This window comes from Geotrypetes seraphini, chromosome 5 (genome assembly GCF_902459505.1).
Source record: "Geotrypetes seraphini chromosome 5, aGeoSer1.1, whole genome shotgun sequence".
Lineage (NCBI taxonomy): Eukaryota > Metazoa > Chordata > Amphibia > Gymnophiona > Dermophiidae > Geotrypetes > Geotrypetes seraphini.
In genome coordinates this window covers 74,953,120-74,973,627 of record NC_047088.1, presented here as the reverse complement: position 1 = coordinate 74,973,627, position 20,508 = coordinate 74,953,120, and the positions used below count along the sequence as shown (strand labels likewise).

Below are 20,508 nucleotides of genomic sequence, written 5' to 3'. Positions count from 1 at the left end.
TTAAGCCAATTAGCTTCAATAATCAGTCATTTTATATATATCTCAATGTTTCCAGCCTAATTTCTGTTAGCAAAATATTCCAAATCTTAGGAGATTGAGAAACGGTTGTTTGCGAATAGACACATTTGTATCTAATACTGTCAACAAATGGGTAATTTAGCTTTAACTGACCATTTGAAACAATACAGTTTACAGTTTATTTAAAATTTGATAAAAACTTTTATAAAAACCTTCTAAGCGCTGTACAAATTAAATAGGGGTACATCAAAACCAATATAACATTTGATAAGGACAAAATACGTGGAGGGGCAAAATCAAAAAAAGCGTCTAAGTCCCCTTTTGGCCTAAGTCCTTAAACGTTCAACCCAGAAGCAGGGAAAGTGTCCATAACCAAAACATACGTCCATGTTTTGATTATGGCCTTCTTCTGCCTAAACGCCCAATCTCCACTACTTCTAAAAGTACCCCTACAGCACGTCTACACTTTTTAACCATAATGAAAAAAAAACACAAAACGTCCAACAGAAGGGCTTTTAGGCGAAGGAGTAGCCAGTCCTTCGCCTAAAAGCTGGATTCTGTAACCGGTGTCTGTCAAAAACAACACCGGTTACAGAATCCTCCCCACCCCCAACAACGATCCAGGCAGGAGGGAGTCCAAGCCCTCTTGCCCCAGGCACCCGCGGCACCCCCGACTCGTTCGGGCCAGGAGGGAGCCCAAGCCCTCCTGGCCCAGGCAACCCCCCTACCCCCACCCCCACTACAGTACGGGCAGGAGGGATCCCAGGCCCTCCTTCCCTCGATGCAACCCCATCCCCCCCAACGTCGGACCCCCAAGAACCCCTGATCGGTCCCCCCAGCCGACCCCACGACCCCCCCTTCCCCTTCCCTATTTTAGGTTGGCCGGACAGATGGGTGCCAAACCCGTCCGTCCGGCATGCAGCTCAACGAAGAATGGGGCTGGATTGGCCCAGGGGCACCAAAGCCCCGCCTCCTGGTGGGGCCTAAGGCGCCTGGGCCATGTGCCTAAGGGCCATGTGCCTAAGGCCCCCCCCACAGGAGGGGCCTAAGGCTCCTGGGCCTATTCTGATTGGGTCGCGGGTCGGCTGGGGGGGGACGATCAGGGGTTCTTGGGGGGTGGACGTTGGGGGGGATGGGGGTGCATCGAGGGCAGGAGGGCCTGGGATCCCTCCTGCCCGTACTGTAGTGGGGGTGGGGGTAGGGGGGTTGCCTGGGCCAGGAGGGCTTGGGCTCCCTCCTGGCCCGAACGAGTCGGGGGTGCCGCGGGTGCCTGGGGCAAGAGGGCTTGGACTCCCTCTTGCCCTGATGTTATCGGGGGGGGGGGGTAGTGGCTGCCACAGGGCAAGAGGGCTTGGGCTCCCTCTTGCCCTGATCGTGTCGGGGGGTTGCGGCTGCCGCAGGGCAAGAGGGCTTGGGCTCCCTCTTGCCCCGATGTTGTGTTTGGGGGGCGGGGGAGTGATTCATCACGGCAGGAGAGATGCCTCATCTCCCCTACCGCGATGCCATCACTCCTGTACCCGAACTGCCGCGGGTGATGGCATCGCGGTAGGGTAGATGAGGCATATCTCCTGCTGCGATGGTTAGGTTGCCGGGCCGCTGAACTGATGGTGCCAGCGGCCATCAGCTCAGCGGCCCGTTTTTCGGCACTTAGACCTGGTTTTATTTTGTCTAAGTGAAACAGGTCTAAGTGCCGATTAAATTGTTTTGGTTATACCTGTTGTACGCCTAGGAGTAGGTCGGCCCACCTCCCGCCCTTTCCCCTCCTCTAAACACACCTCTTTTCTCTCTGTACGTTTAGTGGCAGGGAAAGGCCTAAGTTGGTTTTTGATACGTCTAAAAACCAGCTTTGGTTATGGGTACTTGGACGATCAGGCTTTTTGATCTTTCAAGTAGCCACTTAGGACACTTTTTAGACTTTTTTTTTTTATTATTAGCCCCATAACATTTAATGGACAGCGATTAACAAAGACAAGATACTTACATAATATTCAATGAACAACGACTAACATGAACATGAGGGAAGAAGGGAAGAACTACAATGCTGTAAAGAAAGATTACATTGAGGGGGTAGAACAGGAGGAGGGGGACAAATCTGAATAAAAATAAGATTTTTAGAGAACAGCAGAGACTATAAAGAATTATCTAAATTAGTAGGATTAAAAAATGGATTTAGGTATCAAAAGCATCCTTAAAAAGGAAAGTTTTAAGAGACACCTTTCCCTGAGGAAGAAAATAACAGTAGACCATAATTTCCTGATGTCACGAGTAAATAATCCAAGCAAAAATTCCATACTGGCACACTTTCTAAAACCAAATTATGATGGAAGCAATATGTTATGATATTCTAAGTATTCTGTCAATTGTATTGCCACTATTTCCTCTAAAATTTGGTGAATATTGGTACATTTGCTATAGGCCTATAGTTTGTAATATTTTCTTTACTCTCAGAGGGTTTTTTTTTTTACATTGGAGTTAATACTATATTGCCTAATAATGTTAGAAAAAAAGCCCACACTCAAAGATTGATCAATTCTTTCTGTGTCAGGGTTTAAGGGCTCCTTTTACGAAGCCGCGTTAGCGGTTTAATGCGTGTAATAGCATGCGCTAATTTGCTGGCCACGCTAGCCGCTACCACCTCCTCTTGAGCAGGCGTTGGTTTTTCGGCTAGCGCGGGGGTTAGCGCGCACTAAATAGGTGTGTGCGATAAAAGGAGCCCTAAATGTGATTTTTCTCCACTGTCTTTCTAATCGTTTCAATTTTTGTAATTATTTGCCTTTCCAAATCCCAAAGGATGCCAATTCAAAAGATTCCTCGATAAGACACTTTCTTTCCAAGCAGGTATCTGGAACAATACTCTTAAGTTGCTTACTCCTTAACTCATTGTCATAGCAATCATTCAGAAGATCACTGAAAACCCATTTATTTGACAAATTTGTTTAAACTTCCTCAAACGATTTCCTCCACGTCTACTTGCATGCTCCTGCCTTCTGATATAGATAATTATATTACATGCCTGTTTGTTTATTCCTACTTAATGCTCATAATGTAACTTTGCTGCATTCCTCCAGCCTCTCTTGCTGTAAACCATCTTGAACTGAAAGGTATGACGGGCTATAAATAAAGCTATTATTATTAATAAATAGATCATTATTGAACCAAGGACAGGACATTTGTCTTTTTGTAGAAAAATCTTTTAAACTTCCTATCCACCTTCTTAACATTTCTTGAGTAGATCCTTCTATATCTTGCAAGTGTGGAAGGAGTGAAAAATAAAGTGGAAAAACATCATGCCTTTTTATCACTCCATATTGATGAATTCAAAAGGTAAAGAGAAGGGCAAATAAAATGATAAAAGGAATAGAACAACTCTCCTATGAAAAAAGGCTGACATGGTTAGGGCTCTTCAGCTTGAAGAAGAGACCTGCCGAGAGGAGAAATGATAGAGGCCTATAAAATCTTTCGGAAAAGGGAAACAGGTAAATTACAAATTGGTTGTTTATCCCTTCAAAAAACACAAACACTAAGTAGCATACCATGAAGTTAGTAAGCAACATATTTAAAAACAAATTTGGAAAAATATTATTTATCTTGGTGCAAACTTTGGAAACATTCCGGAACTTGGAGGCGAGGAGGATGGCAGTTTGAGTGCAGAGCTCCTCTCCCTGGACAATCTGCCTGCTTTTAAATATCAGCAGCAGTGGGAGATCAATTGCTTTTACACCTAAGCAGCAACGGGACCAACCCACCAAAAACCCACAGTCCCGGTCCTGCAAAAATATGAGCTCCACCCTCCCTGCAGTTCGCTAGGAAAATCAACTGCTTTTACACCTAAGCAGCAGCAGGACCGATCCAGCCAGGCATGTGAGCTCCTCCCTCCGCAGTCCATTGGAGAGATCAATCTACCTGCTTTTAAATATCAGCAACAGTGGGAAATCAACTGCTTTTACACCTCAGCAGCAGCGGAACTATCCGTAACTACCAAGAGCACACAGACCCGATCCAGCCAAGAGTGTGAGCTCCACCTCCCCCTGCAGTCCACTAGGAAGATCAACTGTTTTTTACACCTAAGCAGCAACAGGACCAGCCACCACTACCGAGAGCCCTTTGCCCTGATCCAGCCAAACAAGTAAGCTCTTCCCCCAGCATTCCGTTGGAAAAATCAATATGCTTGCTTTTAAATATTATCAGAAGTAGGAGATCAACTGCTTTTACACCTAAGCAGCCTATAATAGGAGCCCTTGCCCCGATCCAACCAGGCATATGAGCTCCTCCCCCTATATCCCGTTTAAGAGATCAATCTACCTGCTTTAAATATCAGCAGCAGTAGAAAAACAACTGCTTTTACATACAAGCAGCAGCGAGACCTACCGCAACCACCAAGAGCCCACAGACCCGATCCTGCCAGGAGTGTGAACTCCTCCCCCTGCAGTCCATTGGAGAGATCAATCTGCCTGCTTTTAAATATCAGCAGCAGTGGAGATCAACTGCTTTTACACCTAAGCAGCAACGAGACCAGCCACAACCACCGAGAGCACACAGACCCGATCCTACCAAGAGTGTGAACTCTTCCCCCCATGCAATCCGCTAAGAAGATCGACTGTCGGCTCCGGGCGGCTTTCCCGCAGAGGAGAGAATCCTGCATTCACCGTGGGCCTCATCTGGGGCAGCCTCCTTGGAGCGGCTGGGGCACGGGCAGTGTGTCTGGGAGGGAATGCATGGATGGGAGAACATCGCAGGGGAGGAGACATAGGCATCCTGGGACTGTCTGCCAAGTCTCTTCCCTGAAGAAGCCCTTTCTGGAAACGTCAATCGCTCCTCCTAAACTTACTTGCTCCACTTCATCACTGACGTTGAAACCGTGGATTGAAGACAAAGTTTTATTTTATTTTTCTTTCCAGCTTATGATTTATCTTTAATCTTATCTATTGTTTTGCCTTTTGTCTTTGTTTTGTTCTATTTCTATCATTTAAATTTCTCCAGAATTCTACTGTTCAACGGCTCCCTCTTCTGCTTCTATTCCTTTCTCTCCTCTCTTCTACCTTCCAAAGTATTTAGATCAATGCTGTCTTGTTAAAATGTTTATTTTATTTTTATTTTTCCTCTAACTCTACTTTTCACTTCTCTATTACCCTCCAGGTACTTTAGTTAGATTGTGAGCCTTCGGGACAGTAAGGGAATTTTTCAAGTACCTTTCTTATTTCTAATCTTAATGTATATTTTCTGTAAACCGCTTAGAACCTAACGGATGTAGCGGTATATAAGAAATAAATTACATTACATTACATTACATAAGCTGTTATTGACAAGGAAGACTTATGGAAAGCCACTGCTTTTTCTTGGGATAAGTGCCATAGAATCTACTTGCATTTTGGGATCCCTTCAGGTACTTGTAACTTAGATTACTTTTGGGAAAAAAGTATTGGATTTGATGGACCTTTGCTCAACATTTATTTGTTTTTTTCTTGCTTTCTTAAGCCACTTTTGTGGCAATAACTGCAATGAATTAGTTAAGACAAGTAGTGTTTATCAGCTTTGCCCAGAGGAATGGTGCAGTCTTTGCCAATTTCTTTTGGCACACAAGCTCAGGCCTTTTGACGGGCGAGTGATTTCAGTTGTCAAGTCATGCTTTGTGGTCCTTTGGCGTATTTGTGCCATTATGCCATTTGTTGATTACTCTGGTTCATATCCCTTGATTAGAAGATTAGACCACTGTAATTTCATCTCATATAATGGTCTACCATCATCTGTACTGCATCATCTTCAAATAGTATAAAATGCAACCCTTAAATTGATTATGTAGTCTCATAAATTTATTCATGTCACTCCATTATTTTAGGAATATCATTGGCTCCCAGTTTTATACCATATCAAATTTGAAATCCTCATTCTGGCACAAAAAAACAATCTATGGGGTCTTCCAGTGTACCTGTTTGATTTCCTTATTCCTTACATCCGATTAGTATTCTTTCAATCAATAGAACAGAATTGCCTTGTAATTCCTTCAATAGTGAAAACTTGCCTGAATACTACTAGACAAACAGCTTTTTCACTATTTGGCCTCTACTTTGCAGAATTCTTTGACACAATTGTTTGGAGCTGAATCTAATTACAAAACCTTCAAAAAGGGTATGAATATGTTTTTGGCTTTTTTTCAGGTTTTTAAAATGAATGTTAGTTGGAGGAGTGGATAGATTTGACAGGATTTCTAATATCTGAGGCTGCAACTTTTTTTTTTTTACTTATATTTTTGTATTTATTCTTACTTTTCTTATTGGACTATGTAAACCACTTTGATTGCACTAAGAAAAACACTATAGTAAATTTTAAATAAACATAAATATATTGGTTTCAGGTCTGGGCTTTGACAGTGCCACTTGGGGAAATTAGCTTTCAGAAACACCCTACATTTACGTTTGCTTTTTTATTAGGGTCACTGTCCTGCTGAAAAATGAATCTTCTCCTTAGGCCCAGTTTTGTAGGACAGGTTTTTCTCCAACATCTGCTTGTACTTTGTTCCAGTCATCCTTCTCTCAATCATCACTAGCCTTCTATCCCTGCTGTTGCAAAGCATTGCCACAACATGATGCTACTACTATCATGCTTTACTGTTGCATTAGTAACAGAGTAATGTGTTATGTCATACACTTCACAGCACTGAGATCAAAAGTTCTATTTTGATCTCATCAGACACAAAACCTTCTCCCAAATGCATTCAGTTTACTGTAAGGCCCTAATTCTATAAATGGCATCTAACTCTTATGTGCCGCTCGGTACGGTTGTCAATCAATCACTAATTATAGAATTGTGCCTAGCGGAGCCTAAGCATTCTTATGCACATGTAGGCATTAAGGCCCTGATTCTGTATAGGACGCCCAGGAGAGGTGTCCTATACAGAATCGGGCCTACACTAACCCCGATTCTGTAACCGGCATCCATGTTACAGAAGCCTGTTAGAGAATCGGGTTAGAATAGAGGCGGCCGCTACACTTATCGCGACAAGGGATAAGTATAGCGACCGCCTGTCCGATCGCCGGCAGGAGGGTGCTGAACCCCTCCTGCCGGAACCCCCCCAAACTCCCAATCGCCGGCAGGAGGGTGCCCAACCCCTCCTGCCGGAAAGCCGGACCCCCTCCGGACCCTCCATGCTAACGACCTCCCTCCCGATGACTCCCCTAACCTACCCCCAACTAACCTCCCCCCCCCCAACTAACCTTTAAATGTTGGCCGGCTGGACGAGTCTTGCTGTGATTGGCCCAGGCTCGTAGGCACCTGGGCCAATCAGGCCTTAGGATTAGTGGGGATGAGCGGAACCGCTATGCCTAAGGCCTGATTGGTCCATGCTTTTAGAGCCTAGGCCAGTCAGGCCTTAGACTTAGCGGGGATGGGCCAGGAAGGGGCGGGCCCATCTCATTTCGACGAGGCAGGCCTGTCGGCTAGACGGCAGCAAGACCCGTCCAGCCGGCCAACATTTACAGGTTAGTTGGGGGGGGTTAGGGGAGTCATCAGGGAGGAGGTCGTTAGCATGGGGGGTCCGGAGGGGGTCCGGCTTTCCGGCAGTAGGGGTTGGGCACCTTCCTGCTGGCGATTTACAGTTTTGGGGGATGGGGGCGGCTTTCCGGCAGGAAAGGTTGAGCACCCTCCTGCCGGCAATTGGGAGTTTGGGGGGGTTCTGGCAAGAGGGGTTCAGCACCCTCCTGCCGGTGATCGGACAGGCAGCCGCAGCTGCTATACTTATTATGGCAGGGAGATCCCTTTCCGCGATAAGTATAGCGGCCACGTCTACTTACAATGTAGGCCAGCATTTTGCTAGCCTACATTTTAAGCGTCTCTTTCTCTACTAAGGAGACGCATAGGGCCGCCTAGGTTCGCCTAAGGCCTTTAGGCGAGCTTAGGCGTCTTGCGGGAGGAGCCTTCAATATAGGCAGCCTGCCTGGGGAGCATTTTTTTTAAAAACGTGCATCCCGTTTGGCTGATTAGACAGCTGTAGGACGCCTACAGCTGTCTAAAATCGGGACAGCACTTTGCAGAATCAGGGTCTAAATCCTTAAGTGCACTGCCATTTAGGCCAGAGTTTTCTTGGCCTAAATGTGTGTGCCTATAACTCAATCCACATCCAAACTTTCCCCCAAATTTGCTCCAAATCTACCGCTAACCATACCCACTTATATGAAAGTGATAGGCACCTTCCGGCAAATTAATTTTTAAAATAATTTTAATTGGTTTTTAATGGTGCTTTTAATTATCAGTGCAAATTAATTTTTAAAATAATTTTAATTGGTTTTTAATGGTGCTTTTAATTATTAGTGCCAATTAAGCCAATTTAAAAAACTATAACTGTCTTAGTGTTCCTTCACAAAATTCATGCAGCACATTATATGACTTCTTCAACAGTGGCTTTCTTCTCTTCCTCTCTTAGAGGCCAAGCTTGTGAAGCAATCTTGAAATGTTAAACAGTCAATATTTTTCTTAGTCACACCCAAAAACCTCTATAATCAGTTTAAAGTTATCTTAGTACTCAAACTGGCTTTCCTCAGCAGTTTTCTTAACTGGCAGCTAATGAATTTGGAGGGATGGCCTGATCGAAGCGGTGTCTTGGTGGTTCTGAAATGCTTCTGCTTTACAGTGATGGGCTTGACCAAGCCCCAAGGATTATCCAAATACTGTACATTTAAATTTTCTCATAGGAACTATTGCAGGCAGAATGGCACTCGCCTTAGCTTTGAAGAAGGTGGAACCGCCAACACCGTAACAAGTGATTGTAAAAATAGATTTTCGATACTTGAAGTCAAAGTTCATGGTATTATGATGAAACAGAATTTCAGCATTTTATCAAATTATGGGACATGTCTAGCAAATGAAAAGTATGGACTGGAGAAAAATACCAATTCTAACCTAAGAGAGTAATATCTGAGAGACAATGTTGTGCTACCCCTCAAGGAATTTTTATAAAGAAGCAATATAAGAAATGATTTGGGGGAGGGTGATAGTGAGGAGGGTATACTGAGATGTTTTTGTTGAATTATATAAAGTACTCAGTTGCAATACGGTATATTTTGAACAGTTTATTCCCTCTCTTATGTTGTCTTTGAATGAAGAAATCAATAAAAGTATATATAAAAAATAAATTTTCTTATAGCCTTTACCCAATCTGTAACTGAGTAACTTTATTCCAGAGTTATTTTGTCAGCTGTATATGCTCCATAGTTAGACCATTGCTTCAAAGTCATATTCACAGCACAAACAGCTTGTTGTTTTGTTTTTGTAAAACAGAAACAGCATTCATCCTTGAGTATTTGATTCAGCTCAGCTTCTGTGACTGAGCACAGATGGGATCCATTTAACTTATTATGAGCCTCATTAAGGCAATTTTTGAAACAGGAGCTCGTTTGGGTTTGTTGTGACAAAATGTAAAGACTTATACAATCAAAACCTTTTGGTTTCTTATTCTTAATTACACTATGATAGTTGTTCTTTCACATTCAAAGTGCCAAATGTTTGTGTAGATCAGTGAAACAAATGTCTACCTATATATTTTTTGACTTGTATTTTTTAGACCATGGTGGTCATCCATAAAGACATCAATGCAATGGTCCTTGCTTCTGTGGTTTGTAGGCTTTTGTGGCCATGTGAATGGTGTTGTGGCAACAGAAAGATCAATAAACACTGTTTTAAGATAGCAGAATGTGAAAAATGTACAAGGTGTGAAGACTTCTTCAATGCATTTTATCTGTAGTGTTGTATATGTTTAATAAAAGGCATGGTGCCCATTGGGTCTTGTATAAATTAAATTACTTGCCTAGTTTAGATGGGCAGACCTGAATGTCAATTTTGATGCAAAAAAAAAAAAAAAAAACTATGTAAAGTGATCCTTGTGGGAGGGGAAGGAGTTATCAATGTGAGCTACTGATAAGATGGATCATTGCACCACTAGCTCATGTTAATTTAGCACAGGTCTCATTTTTTTCATTTAGGCCTCATTTAGTGAGGCCTAGTTACTAGGCCTCATTTAGTGAGGCCTAGTTACTAATAAGTTAAGGCTCCTTTTATCAAGCAGCGGTACAGTGTTTTTCCTTACACCGGCGAGGTAAATGCTCCGATGCTCATAGGAATGAGCGTCGGAGCATTTACCTCACTGACCCATGGTAAAATGCTGTACCACTGCTTCATGAGAAACCAAAGAGACACTGTGGAGTGACGATGTTCCTCAAATGGACTTTATTAAGAATGTCAAAGTTCCAAAGGTACAATAAAATCATCCACAAAAAATAGGATCATCCACATAAAAATAAGGTAATCCACATAAACCTAGAGGACCTAGCCCGCTTAGGACACTACTTCATAAAAGGAGTCTATAATCAAATTTCAGTAAAATTACTGAAAAATTTACAATTACATATTTCTTGCCCCATCCTTCCTGTCCCTTTGGGCTTTCATCTCAATCAAAATAAGGGTCTGGATCCTGGCAACCTCAGGGTTTTTCCAAAGTCTCCAATGTATCTAATTTGGTTATTGCAGTGATGTTTCTGACTGAGATACCTTGTACCAGGATGTCTTCTGGAAGCCTCTGAGCATGGACATTGTTGTATATACAAAGTACCTATAGGTATTTTACACTTGCCTTTTCTTTGAGTATTTTTGATGGAAAGTGAAATGTACATACTGTAGATTTGAAAATGCATTTTTAAAAATATAAATGAATGTTTCTTGCCCAACATAAATGCACCCCCAGATTGTTTGACACAAAAGTTAATAAATGCATTGTGAGCATACTTTTATCTACCTCCCCCCCCTCCCCTCCATTTTACTAAGCTGCCGTAGTGTTTTTTATCGTGTCCCAGAGCACTAAATGCTCCAACGCTGCTCCGACACTCACAGAATTCCTATGAACGTTGGAGCATTTAGTGCCCCGGGCCGCAGAAGAAACCTCTACTGTGACTTAGTAAAAGAGGGGTAAGTTAAGGAAGGACAATTTTCAGACAGTTCTTTGATCTAGATAAGGGACTTGTGGCAATTAAACTGCATTTCAATATTTAAAGAAATAGTTATTGTGAAAATTAAGTTTATAATCCTGGCACTATCAAGTTTTAATAAATCTTTGCTTTTATGTATAATATACTGTACATATAAGCTGAGTTTCCACTCCTCTGCACATAATTACATAATTAAAAGAGAAATTTGTGTTTCTAAATCAGGAGGCAGTGAAAGAAAACAACAAGAGAAGAGAAATGGAGGAGAAGATTAAGAGAGCTAAGTTGGCGAAAGAGAAAGCTGAGCGAGAGAAGCTAGAACGACAGCAGAAGAAGAAGCAGCTGATCGATATGAACAAAGGTAGGGTGCAAATATTTTTATCATGTGCTATTGCAATGAAAACAGCCTAATAATTTTGGCTAGAATTTTCTTTTGCATTAAAATTGAGTAAATATATATCAATTATTAACAGATAAAAATATAAATACACGCACAGACTGTGCCAGCTGATATCATCTTCTTTTGGGTTAAAACAGTGTCTCTCAAACTTTCTCGAGCCGGGGCACACTAAAGGTAGTGGACGTCGCTGTGATGACATCACACATATGCATGACATCATCACGTTGACGTACGCGCATGTGCAGAGGCCCTCCAGATGGGCCCTGAGATGCCAGTAGGGGTTGCCAGCAGGGAAGAGGGCCGTAGAAAAGGAGATGCATTGGTGCCAGCTGATTGCCTACAGCACTGTTTCTCAACTACTTCAAGCTAAGTACCCCCTAAGTCTAACAAATATCAACTGAGTACCCCAACCACAGACCGCCCTAGGCCCACAGACCTCCCTAGGCCCCAGATCCCATCCCCTTTACTAATTGTAATGCAATTTTTTCCATTCATTTTTCATATACACACAATATATACACAGCAGATATATACACAGCAGATATAAATTCTCAGAACTGACACATTTCAATCACTATATTGAAAATAAAATAATTTTGCCTACTGGCGATCCTCTGCAGGCTGCTGTAACTAGCTTTAAAGGTGAGACTGGGAGGCCAGGGGGGAAGCTGGAGGACGCTAGAGAGAAGTGGGAAACATGCAGACTTTCAGCGAATCGGGCAGTGCTCGCGCTGTACCACGTAAGGAAATCAGCTGGCAGGCGCCTCTCTTCCTCCTCAGTGTGCCGCGGCACACTTGGAATCTCATAGGCACACAGCTTAAGATACACTGGGTTAAAAGCAAAAAAATATATATATTTCACAATTAGCCAGAATTTTATCTTCTGTTTATATCCATTCCTTCTAAATTTAGTCTAACAATTCATTTAACAGTCCTTCAAGTGATGTCAAGAAAGAGGCCTCCCTTTTAAGCTCTGAAGCTGCTGGGTTTAGTTCTCCAGGAATTACATATTCACCATCCTTGACTGTCCCAAGGAATGAAGGACCTGTCTGGGAATAAAACCTAGCTCATTTACTTGGTAGTATCAGACTGTGAACTCATTGGCTAGCCTGTCCTACCAACTTTTAAAGTCTTATTGTATACATATTTGGAAGATAATTTCATAACAGGGCACCTAGGTTGTAAAAATACATATGCATGTAGGTTGCCCCTATTTATAAAGGCCACATATGTGCTTTTAAGCCTTTATAAAGTAGCCCCACTCAGGAAGCTGATGTAGGCATTCACACATGCTTAGGGTTACCATAAGGGTCCAGAAAAAGGAGTTACTGAAGAGAAAAGCCAAAAGGCCTTAACAACAGAGACAGTGCACACAACAGAATAGTTGTGATGATAAGATGTCAATGATACGCCTTAGTCTTAAAATGCCCTCCACTTTATTGAAGATAACAAAGCGAAGATTCAAAGACTCGACACTGGCAGTGTTTTGGCACTTGTGCTTTTGTCAAGAGTCTAGAACACATGTGTCAAACACAAGGCCCGTGGGCCAAATCCGGCCTGCCAGGCCTTGCAATGTGGCCCGCACCGCGCTGTCATCACTGCACGCCGCTGCGTTCCATCACAATGACGCGCGGTGACATAGGAGGCTTGTGATCTCGCCGGCCGTACTTGCTATCTATCTCCCCCCATCGACCGCTCCCCCCAAGAACCTCCGACCGCCCCCCAGCCGACCCGCGACCCCCCTGGCCGACCCCCACGACACCCCCACCCCCCTTCCCCGTACCTTTCTGTAGTTGGCCGGACAGACGGGAGCCAAACCCGCCTGTCCGGCAGGCAGCCAACGACGGAATGAGGCCGGATTGGCCCATCCATCTCAAAGCTCCGCCTACTGGTGGGGCCTAAGGCGCCTGGGCCAATCAGAATAGACCCGGGAGCCTTAGGTCCCACCAGTAGGCGGAGCTTTGAGACGGATGGGCCAATCCGGCCTCATTCCGTCGTTGGCTGCCTGCCGGACAGGCGGGTTTGGCTCCGGTCTGTCCGGCCAACTACAGAAAGGTACGGGGAAGGGGGGTGGGGGTGTCGTGGGGGTCAGCCAGGGGGGTCGGAGGTTCTTGGGGGGGCGGTCGATGGGGGGAGGGGGGTTTGCGTCGAGGGCAGGAGGGCCTGGGATCCCTCCTGCCCATAATGTAGTGCGGGGTGGGGGTAGGGGGTCGCCGTGGTCAGGAGGGTTTGGGCTCCCTCCTGGCCCGAACAACTAGCGGGGGGGGGGGGGTCGCCAGGGCCAGGAGGACTTGGGCTCCCTCCTGGCCCGATATTGTCGGGGAGTTGGGGAATCGGCGGGGCAAGAGGGCTTGGGCTCCTTTTTGCCCCGATCGTGTCGGGGAGTCGGGGGGGCAAGAGGGCTTGAGCTCCCTCTTGCCCCGATCGTGTCGGGTGTGCCGCGGTTGGCTGGGGCAAGAGGGCTTGAGCTCCCTCTTGCCCCGATCGTGTTGGGAGTCGGGGAGTCGGCGGTCCTTCGGGGTGGGGGTGCAGGTGCGTGCGAGCGGTCCTGCTTGGGGTGAATCGGACGTCGGGGGGGGGGAACTATCTAAAAAAAACCAGATACAGAGTTTTCAAACTGTCAGTTTGTCAAGAAACACCATTGCAGACAGAGTTCAAGAACTCTCAGGAAATCTATCATCACAGCTGGCCGAACAGGCATGCAGTTATCTCGCTTTTTCACTTGCTATCGATGAAAGCACAGACAACACTAATACAGCGCAGCTGTCCATCTTTATACGTGCTACGAAGACCGACCTCTCTGTCACTGAGGAACTTTTGGATGTAGCTGCCATGCATGGGACGACGACTGGTAGAGATATATTTGAGGCTGTGGAGAAATCTATAAATAATTTTAAATTACCCTGGGAAAAGTTGGTGGGGCTAACTACCGATGGCGCACCTTCAATGTGCGGAGAAAAGAAAGGCTTGGTTGGACTAATGAAGGAAAGAATGCAAAAAAGTCACTGCCACACACCCTTGATTACTTATCATTGCATTATCCACCAAGATGCTATGTGTGGAAAAGTTCTGGACATGAATGACATAATGACCACAGTCATTAAAACTATTAACTGTATAAGGGCACGTGGCCTGAATCATCGCCAGTTCCAGCAGTTTTTACAGGAGGTGGGTGCAGAGCATGGAGACATGCCATACCACACAGAAGTAAGATGGCTGAGCAAGAGCGCAGTCCTCAAAAGATTTTTTGAGCTCAGAGAACAAATTGCTCTTTTCATGGAAAGTAAAGGAAAGCCCTTGCCTTAACTGTCAGATCCCGCCTGGCTATGTGATTTTGCTATGATGTGTGACATATGCGAGCATCTCGCCCAACTGAATCTGAAGCTGCAGAGACGCAAACAAGTCATCACGAAGATGTCTGACATGATCACAGCATTCCAGCGTAAACTTCAACTATGGAAGTCCCAACTGGAACAGGACAATCTTGCCCACTTTCCCGTTTGTTTGAGTATCTCAACCACTATTTCTGGTACTTTTCCTTGCAGTCGGCTGGCTACCAAAGTTAGTCGTTTACTAAGTGAATTTGAGCGGCGCTTCTCTGACTTTAGAACACAGCACTCAGGCTTTGACATCTTTGCCAATCCTTTTACAGTTGATGTCAACAATGTGCCCCATCACCTTCAGATGGAGATAATCGAGCTTTAGTCTGACAGTGGCCTGAAATCAAGGTTTCAGGATGTTGAAATTGAGGACTTCTACCCTCTACTGCCCCCTGACTCAATGCCAGAGCTCCGACTTCATGCTGCCCGTATTCTATCCATGTTCGGGAGCACCTATCTTTGTGAACAGATGTTTTCAATAATGAATGTGAACAAAAACAAGCACAGATCATGCATTACCGATGACAACCTCCATGCTGTTTTGCGGGTTGCTACAGCCCAAGAAATAAAACCGAACATTGACTCATTGATACGGGGAAAACGGTGTCAGACATCTAGCCAGAAAACAAAACAATGAGCATTTTAGGTACATTCCAATATTACTGTTTTGCTTGATACCAATATTACTGTTTTGCTTGATAGCATGTGAGTTGGTTAACAGCACTGTTAAGGAAAAGATTGTTCCACTCATTTTAAATTCACATTTCTGGTTAACATTGTCAGTTTATGACTGTTCAGTAAACCATTCGGCCCGCGATTTAGGCTGGATTTTAGATTTTGGCCCCTTCTCTGATTGAGTTCGACACCCCTGGTCTAGAAGGTTGATTTCAATATCTCACCAATGTCCTTCTGCTGATAGTAATTGTCCTTCTGCTTGCTAGTGGAGCCTGCTTTGCTGTTAGCTGTCTCTCCTGGTTCTGTCATGGTCTCCCTTCTCTGGCTTCAGGATTCTCATGTTACCTACACCTGCAGTTCTAGCTAGGGCTCTTATTGGTTTCCCTTTGCTAGTGTTTTCCTTGCTGATTTATCAGGTATGGCCATTTCCACCCCAACCTAATTTGTGCTTTCTTCTTACTAAGATTTGTGGACTTTGGATTTATCTGCTGTTTCTCAGGCTTCTCCCATAAGGACAAATAAGCTTTTGCTCAGTCTGTGTGGTATTGGTACTGGGCTTTTCTTCAGTGACAGGGCTTGGCAACAGGCAGTTTCAGGAAAAATAATGGGGTGTGTGGGACTCCACCTGATCACATGACAGCAGAGAAGGTGGGACTCTACACAATCACATGACAGAGGGGGCAGGACTCAGGTGCTACCTTCCGTCTCAACCATGGTCATGTGGTGCCTGCGCTAGCAATGGCCTTTGTGTCTCATAAAGCTGTCCCTCCTCATGAATGTCTTGCTGCAGACATCACACATGCAGAAAAGATTTCTAATATTACCTCCGTTGTGTTGTGACAGTGTCTTGTTGCATCCTGAACAGTGAACAGCTGAGATACCCTCCACCTCCCCACTTATTCCTCTTTTAAGATTCTTATTCAAAGTTTAACTGTACAATATCTATAAGATTTACTAAAATACATATTAGAGAACGCTCTATAACTCGATATATGCAGAAATAATTTGTTTTACCATCCAGAAAATATATATCAGGAGAAAAAGACAGTGCTTTACTTCTACGGTGTGTTTTTATGTGCTGATTGTGTTTTAATTTGTTGCATAGCCTTAATATAGAGGGGAATGGATTGAATAGATTTTGCATTAGGCTAGGTAACATAGTAAACAACACATCTACAAGGATTGTTCTAATTTGGATCACTTGATTGATTTTAAATGTCGGGTCAGCAAGCTTCCTTTTTAAATTTGATGCTTATATCACCCACCCACCTACACACACACACACTCTCTCTCTGATGATATTAGGGGAAAATGCTTCTCTGGATTTCATATGCCCCTTTCCAAGTGTTTAGGTGATTTTTTATTTTTGAAACATTTTAATGAATAGAAGTTCTAGACTGTGTTTGACGCCCAGTACCAGTGACAAAGCAGAGTCTGTTTTCTTCTTCACATGTCAAAAATGTTGAGCAGTTCCTAAGTCTGCAGGAAGAAAGCTAGCTCTTTGTTTTCATTTTTGATAACCATGTTTTCCAGCCAAGACTGTAGACTAGAAAGGATGTGATTTTTATTAGCAATAAAATATAAGAACCCCTGGGTAAAATTGAGCAGCATTGCCAGAATTACAAATGTGAACTTCGTTTTTTGACAGTTAATTGTATATGTCACATTAATAGAGTAACCTTTAAATCTGAGCTGAAACTGAAAAGCCATGTATGTTGTTACAGCAATGTTACCCTGAAGACAAATAGTTTCTCAGGAATTGCAAAGCTTAGGGCTGCAATTCTGATGCAAATGTTATTTAATCAGGAACAGTTTTGCACTTCATTATATCTGATTATCATGGCAATTAAAATCACCTTTTTATTGCTGGTGTGAGGATAAAGGAGAGAATGAACTGCTTCAGTCACAATTAGTATTGAATTAATTGTTTTGGAGGTGTATTACCAATTTCCCTGAACACAAATGTAGATAATGGCAAAGGAGTTCATTGGCTGCGGTTGATGGCCACCTTCAATGTCTAACTTTTCTAATTTCTTCAACATAAACATTCCTGCCATGAGTCATCAGCCATTTATTAAAAATGCATCTGCTCTATTAATGTTCAGTGCAGCATTTGCAATAATAGTTCTGTTTCACATTACGAGGCTATTTCAGTATGAGGCTTGATGTCTAAAAGCCAAACATAATAAAGGAAGAACTGGGCTATAGTTCATTTGCAAGAGGTTAATAGATCTAGAGTTAATAACCTTTCACTTGCTAAGAGTGAGACGTAAAATGGTAGTGATGATGCAGGTGACATGGATGAGCTGGTGTGTCTGACTTTTCTCCACTGTGAGAACATGAAATTAGTCGTGTGTTGCAGAGATTGTTGCTGTATTATAAGTCCTCAAGACGTTATTTTTAAGGGACCACCAAATGATGCATTATCTCCACGGTGGTATGTTCTTTTACCATGTTCAATCATTTTTATGCATCTATGTTTTATTTACTTATCATATCCCACACTGCTCCTTGTGACCCTGGGCAAGTCACTTAATTCATCATTGCCCCAGGTACATTAGATAGAGTGTAAGCCCACCGGGACAGAGAGAGAAAAATACCTAAGTATCTGAATGTAAACCACTTAGGCTATAAGCGATATAAAAATACTTAAATATCAATAAGATATTAAAAATATAAGAGAAGTAGAATGCATATTTCTAGTGCATTTCGTCAAAGTGGCACAAATGATAGTCTAATCTTGAGAAGTTTAGTGGCAGAAAAGGAAATCTTTCCTACCTGCTGGTGATACAGTGACATTATGAAGGGCAAGTTTCATGGCACATAGAGGTACTAAAGTGCCTTTAATAGCCTGCCAGGTCAAAGGAGAGCACTGGGGATCTGGAGTGCCCCCCTCCCACACACACACACTTTTTAGACACTTGGTCAAATACCTAATTCTTTACCTCAGTTATAATAATGCACTAGGCTCTCTTATTGGAAGAAAACTAGGCTGCAGCATTATTAAACAACATTTTAACAGGTAAATAACTTCCTGAGCTACTGACAACATATAACCATAAAAACATAGGGATAGAGCCCTGGCCCTGCCATGTCAGCTAGGACCTAGGGGTGGGCATGGAGCTCTATGCCCCCTTTCTGGGACACCTGACCCAACCAAACTGCTCACAGAGCTCAGTTTGCAAAAACTGTTCATCGCCTGATGAGCCCCAAAGCCCAGTAGCTCAGGATTACCAGCGGCTACGACAATCCCATGCTCCACTGCAAACTAGCTACTCCCGAGAAACAGGAAGAGATTTGTGACTCTGAGGCAGCACGTTAAATAACTTTGTAAGTCCCCCTCCAGATTCCTGCCCAATCATCTTTCCCACCTGAAGCGGGAATTTTGAATTTTTAGCTCCTACCAAGCCCACCTGTCTACCCGTCCCTCCCCTCCATACTCTTTTCTAGCCCTCCCTGCTACCTCCCAAGCTTCAGCCTTTCGCAATGCCCCCTCCTGATGCCAAAGGTCTCGTTGGGCGACAACAAGGGCCATCCAGCCCCCTTTTAATGCCACCCATCGAGACTAGCTCTTGGATTGCGAAGACCTGCAACGTGACATAAACATACTCGAGAAATGGGCTGCAACATGGCAAATGAGATTCAACATGGATAAATGTAAGGTGATGCATGTCGGTAACAAAAATCTTACACACGAATACAGGATGTCTGGAGCGGTACTTGGAGAGACCCCCCAGGAAAGAGACTTGGGAGTACTAGTCGACAAGTCGATGAAGCCAACCGCGCAATGCATGGCAGTGGCAAAAAGGGTGAACAGAATGCTGGGAATGATTAAGAAGGAGATCACGAACAGATTGTACTGTGGCTGTACTGGGCCATGGTATGCCCTCACCTGGAATACTGCGTCCAGCACTAGTTGCCGTACATGAAGAAGGACATGGTACTACTTGAAAGGATACAGAGAAGAGCGACTAAAATGGTTAAGGAGCTGGAGGAGTTGCCGTACAGCGAAAGATTGGAGAAACTGGGCCTCTTCTCCTTTGAAAAGAGGAGACTGAAAGGGAACATGATAGGAACATTCAAGATACTGAACAGAATAGACTTAGTAGATAAAGACAGGTTGTTCACCCTCTCCAAGGTAGGGAGAATGAGTGGGCACTCTCTAAAGTTAAAAGGGGATAGATTCCGTACAAACGTAAGGAAGTTCTTCTTCACCCAGAGAGTGGTGGAACACTGGAACGCTCTTCCAGAGACTATTATAGGGGGAAACACCCTCCAGGGATTCAAGACAAAGTTAGACAAGTTCCTGCTGAACCAGAACGTATGCAGGTATTGCTGGTCCTAGTTAGTTGTCCTGGGGGCTGCCGCGGGAGCGGACTGCTGGGCACGATGGACCACTGGTCTGACACAGCAGCGGCAATTCTTATGTTCTTATGTTCTGATGTATGGTAAATAGTAAATCCACTAACAGAAGTCATCGATATGACTACAATCAAGTTTGAATGATGCAAAGAGTTTGTTCTTTATTTCATTTTCCTATTGATTACTATTAAATATTTATTTTTAGTATTAGGATAAGAACAATGTAGTTGCATAGTTAGATTGTGAGCCTTCGGGACAGTAAGGGAATTTCTAAGTACCTACCTTACTTATAATTTTAATGCACCAATATATTCATTGTAACCCGTTCTGGGCTCTTTTGGGAGGATGGGCTAAAAAAATTGAATAAATAAATAAATAAAAAACATCAGAAAGGACAGCGATCTTAAAACATACTAGCTAAATAACTAAAACTCCTTAAAATGCATATAAATAAGATAGACCAACATTTCAAAACAAACTGCAGTACTCATAAAATCATACAGAAGTTGAAACGATGACCAGTCTACAGTAAATATCGTACAAAGAAAAATAATTACAAAAAATAAGGAAAATCCATAGCAGTTTCTTAAAACCAGCATTCCTAACAGCTGACTTGCTCAAAAGTCTCCACGTTTGCTTAATGGCGGCCATAACTTCAAAAAGAGGTAGAGCCCACGCTTTCCTTCTATTATAAATAGGGATGCAA

At 43.5% G+C, this 20,508-nt stretch overlaps 1 protein-coding gene across 4 annotated transcripts in view; it reads left to right on the top strand.

Moving 5' to 3' along the window:
* Window positions 1-20,508, top strand: part of DIAPH2 (diaphanous related formin 2) — a 1,499,255-nt gene that overhangs the window by 1,199,775 nt on the left and 278,972 nt on the right. For all 4 annotated transcript variants that reach the window (XM_033944799.1, XM_033944798.1, XM_033944797.1 and 1 more), the window contains one exon: window positions 11,211-11,346. In XM_033944799.1, the coding sequence (XP_033800690.1) occupies window positions 11,211-11,346 (136 nt within the window). The remainder of the gene's footprint in view (window positions 1-11,210; window positions 11,347-20,508) is intronic.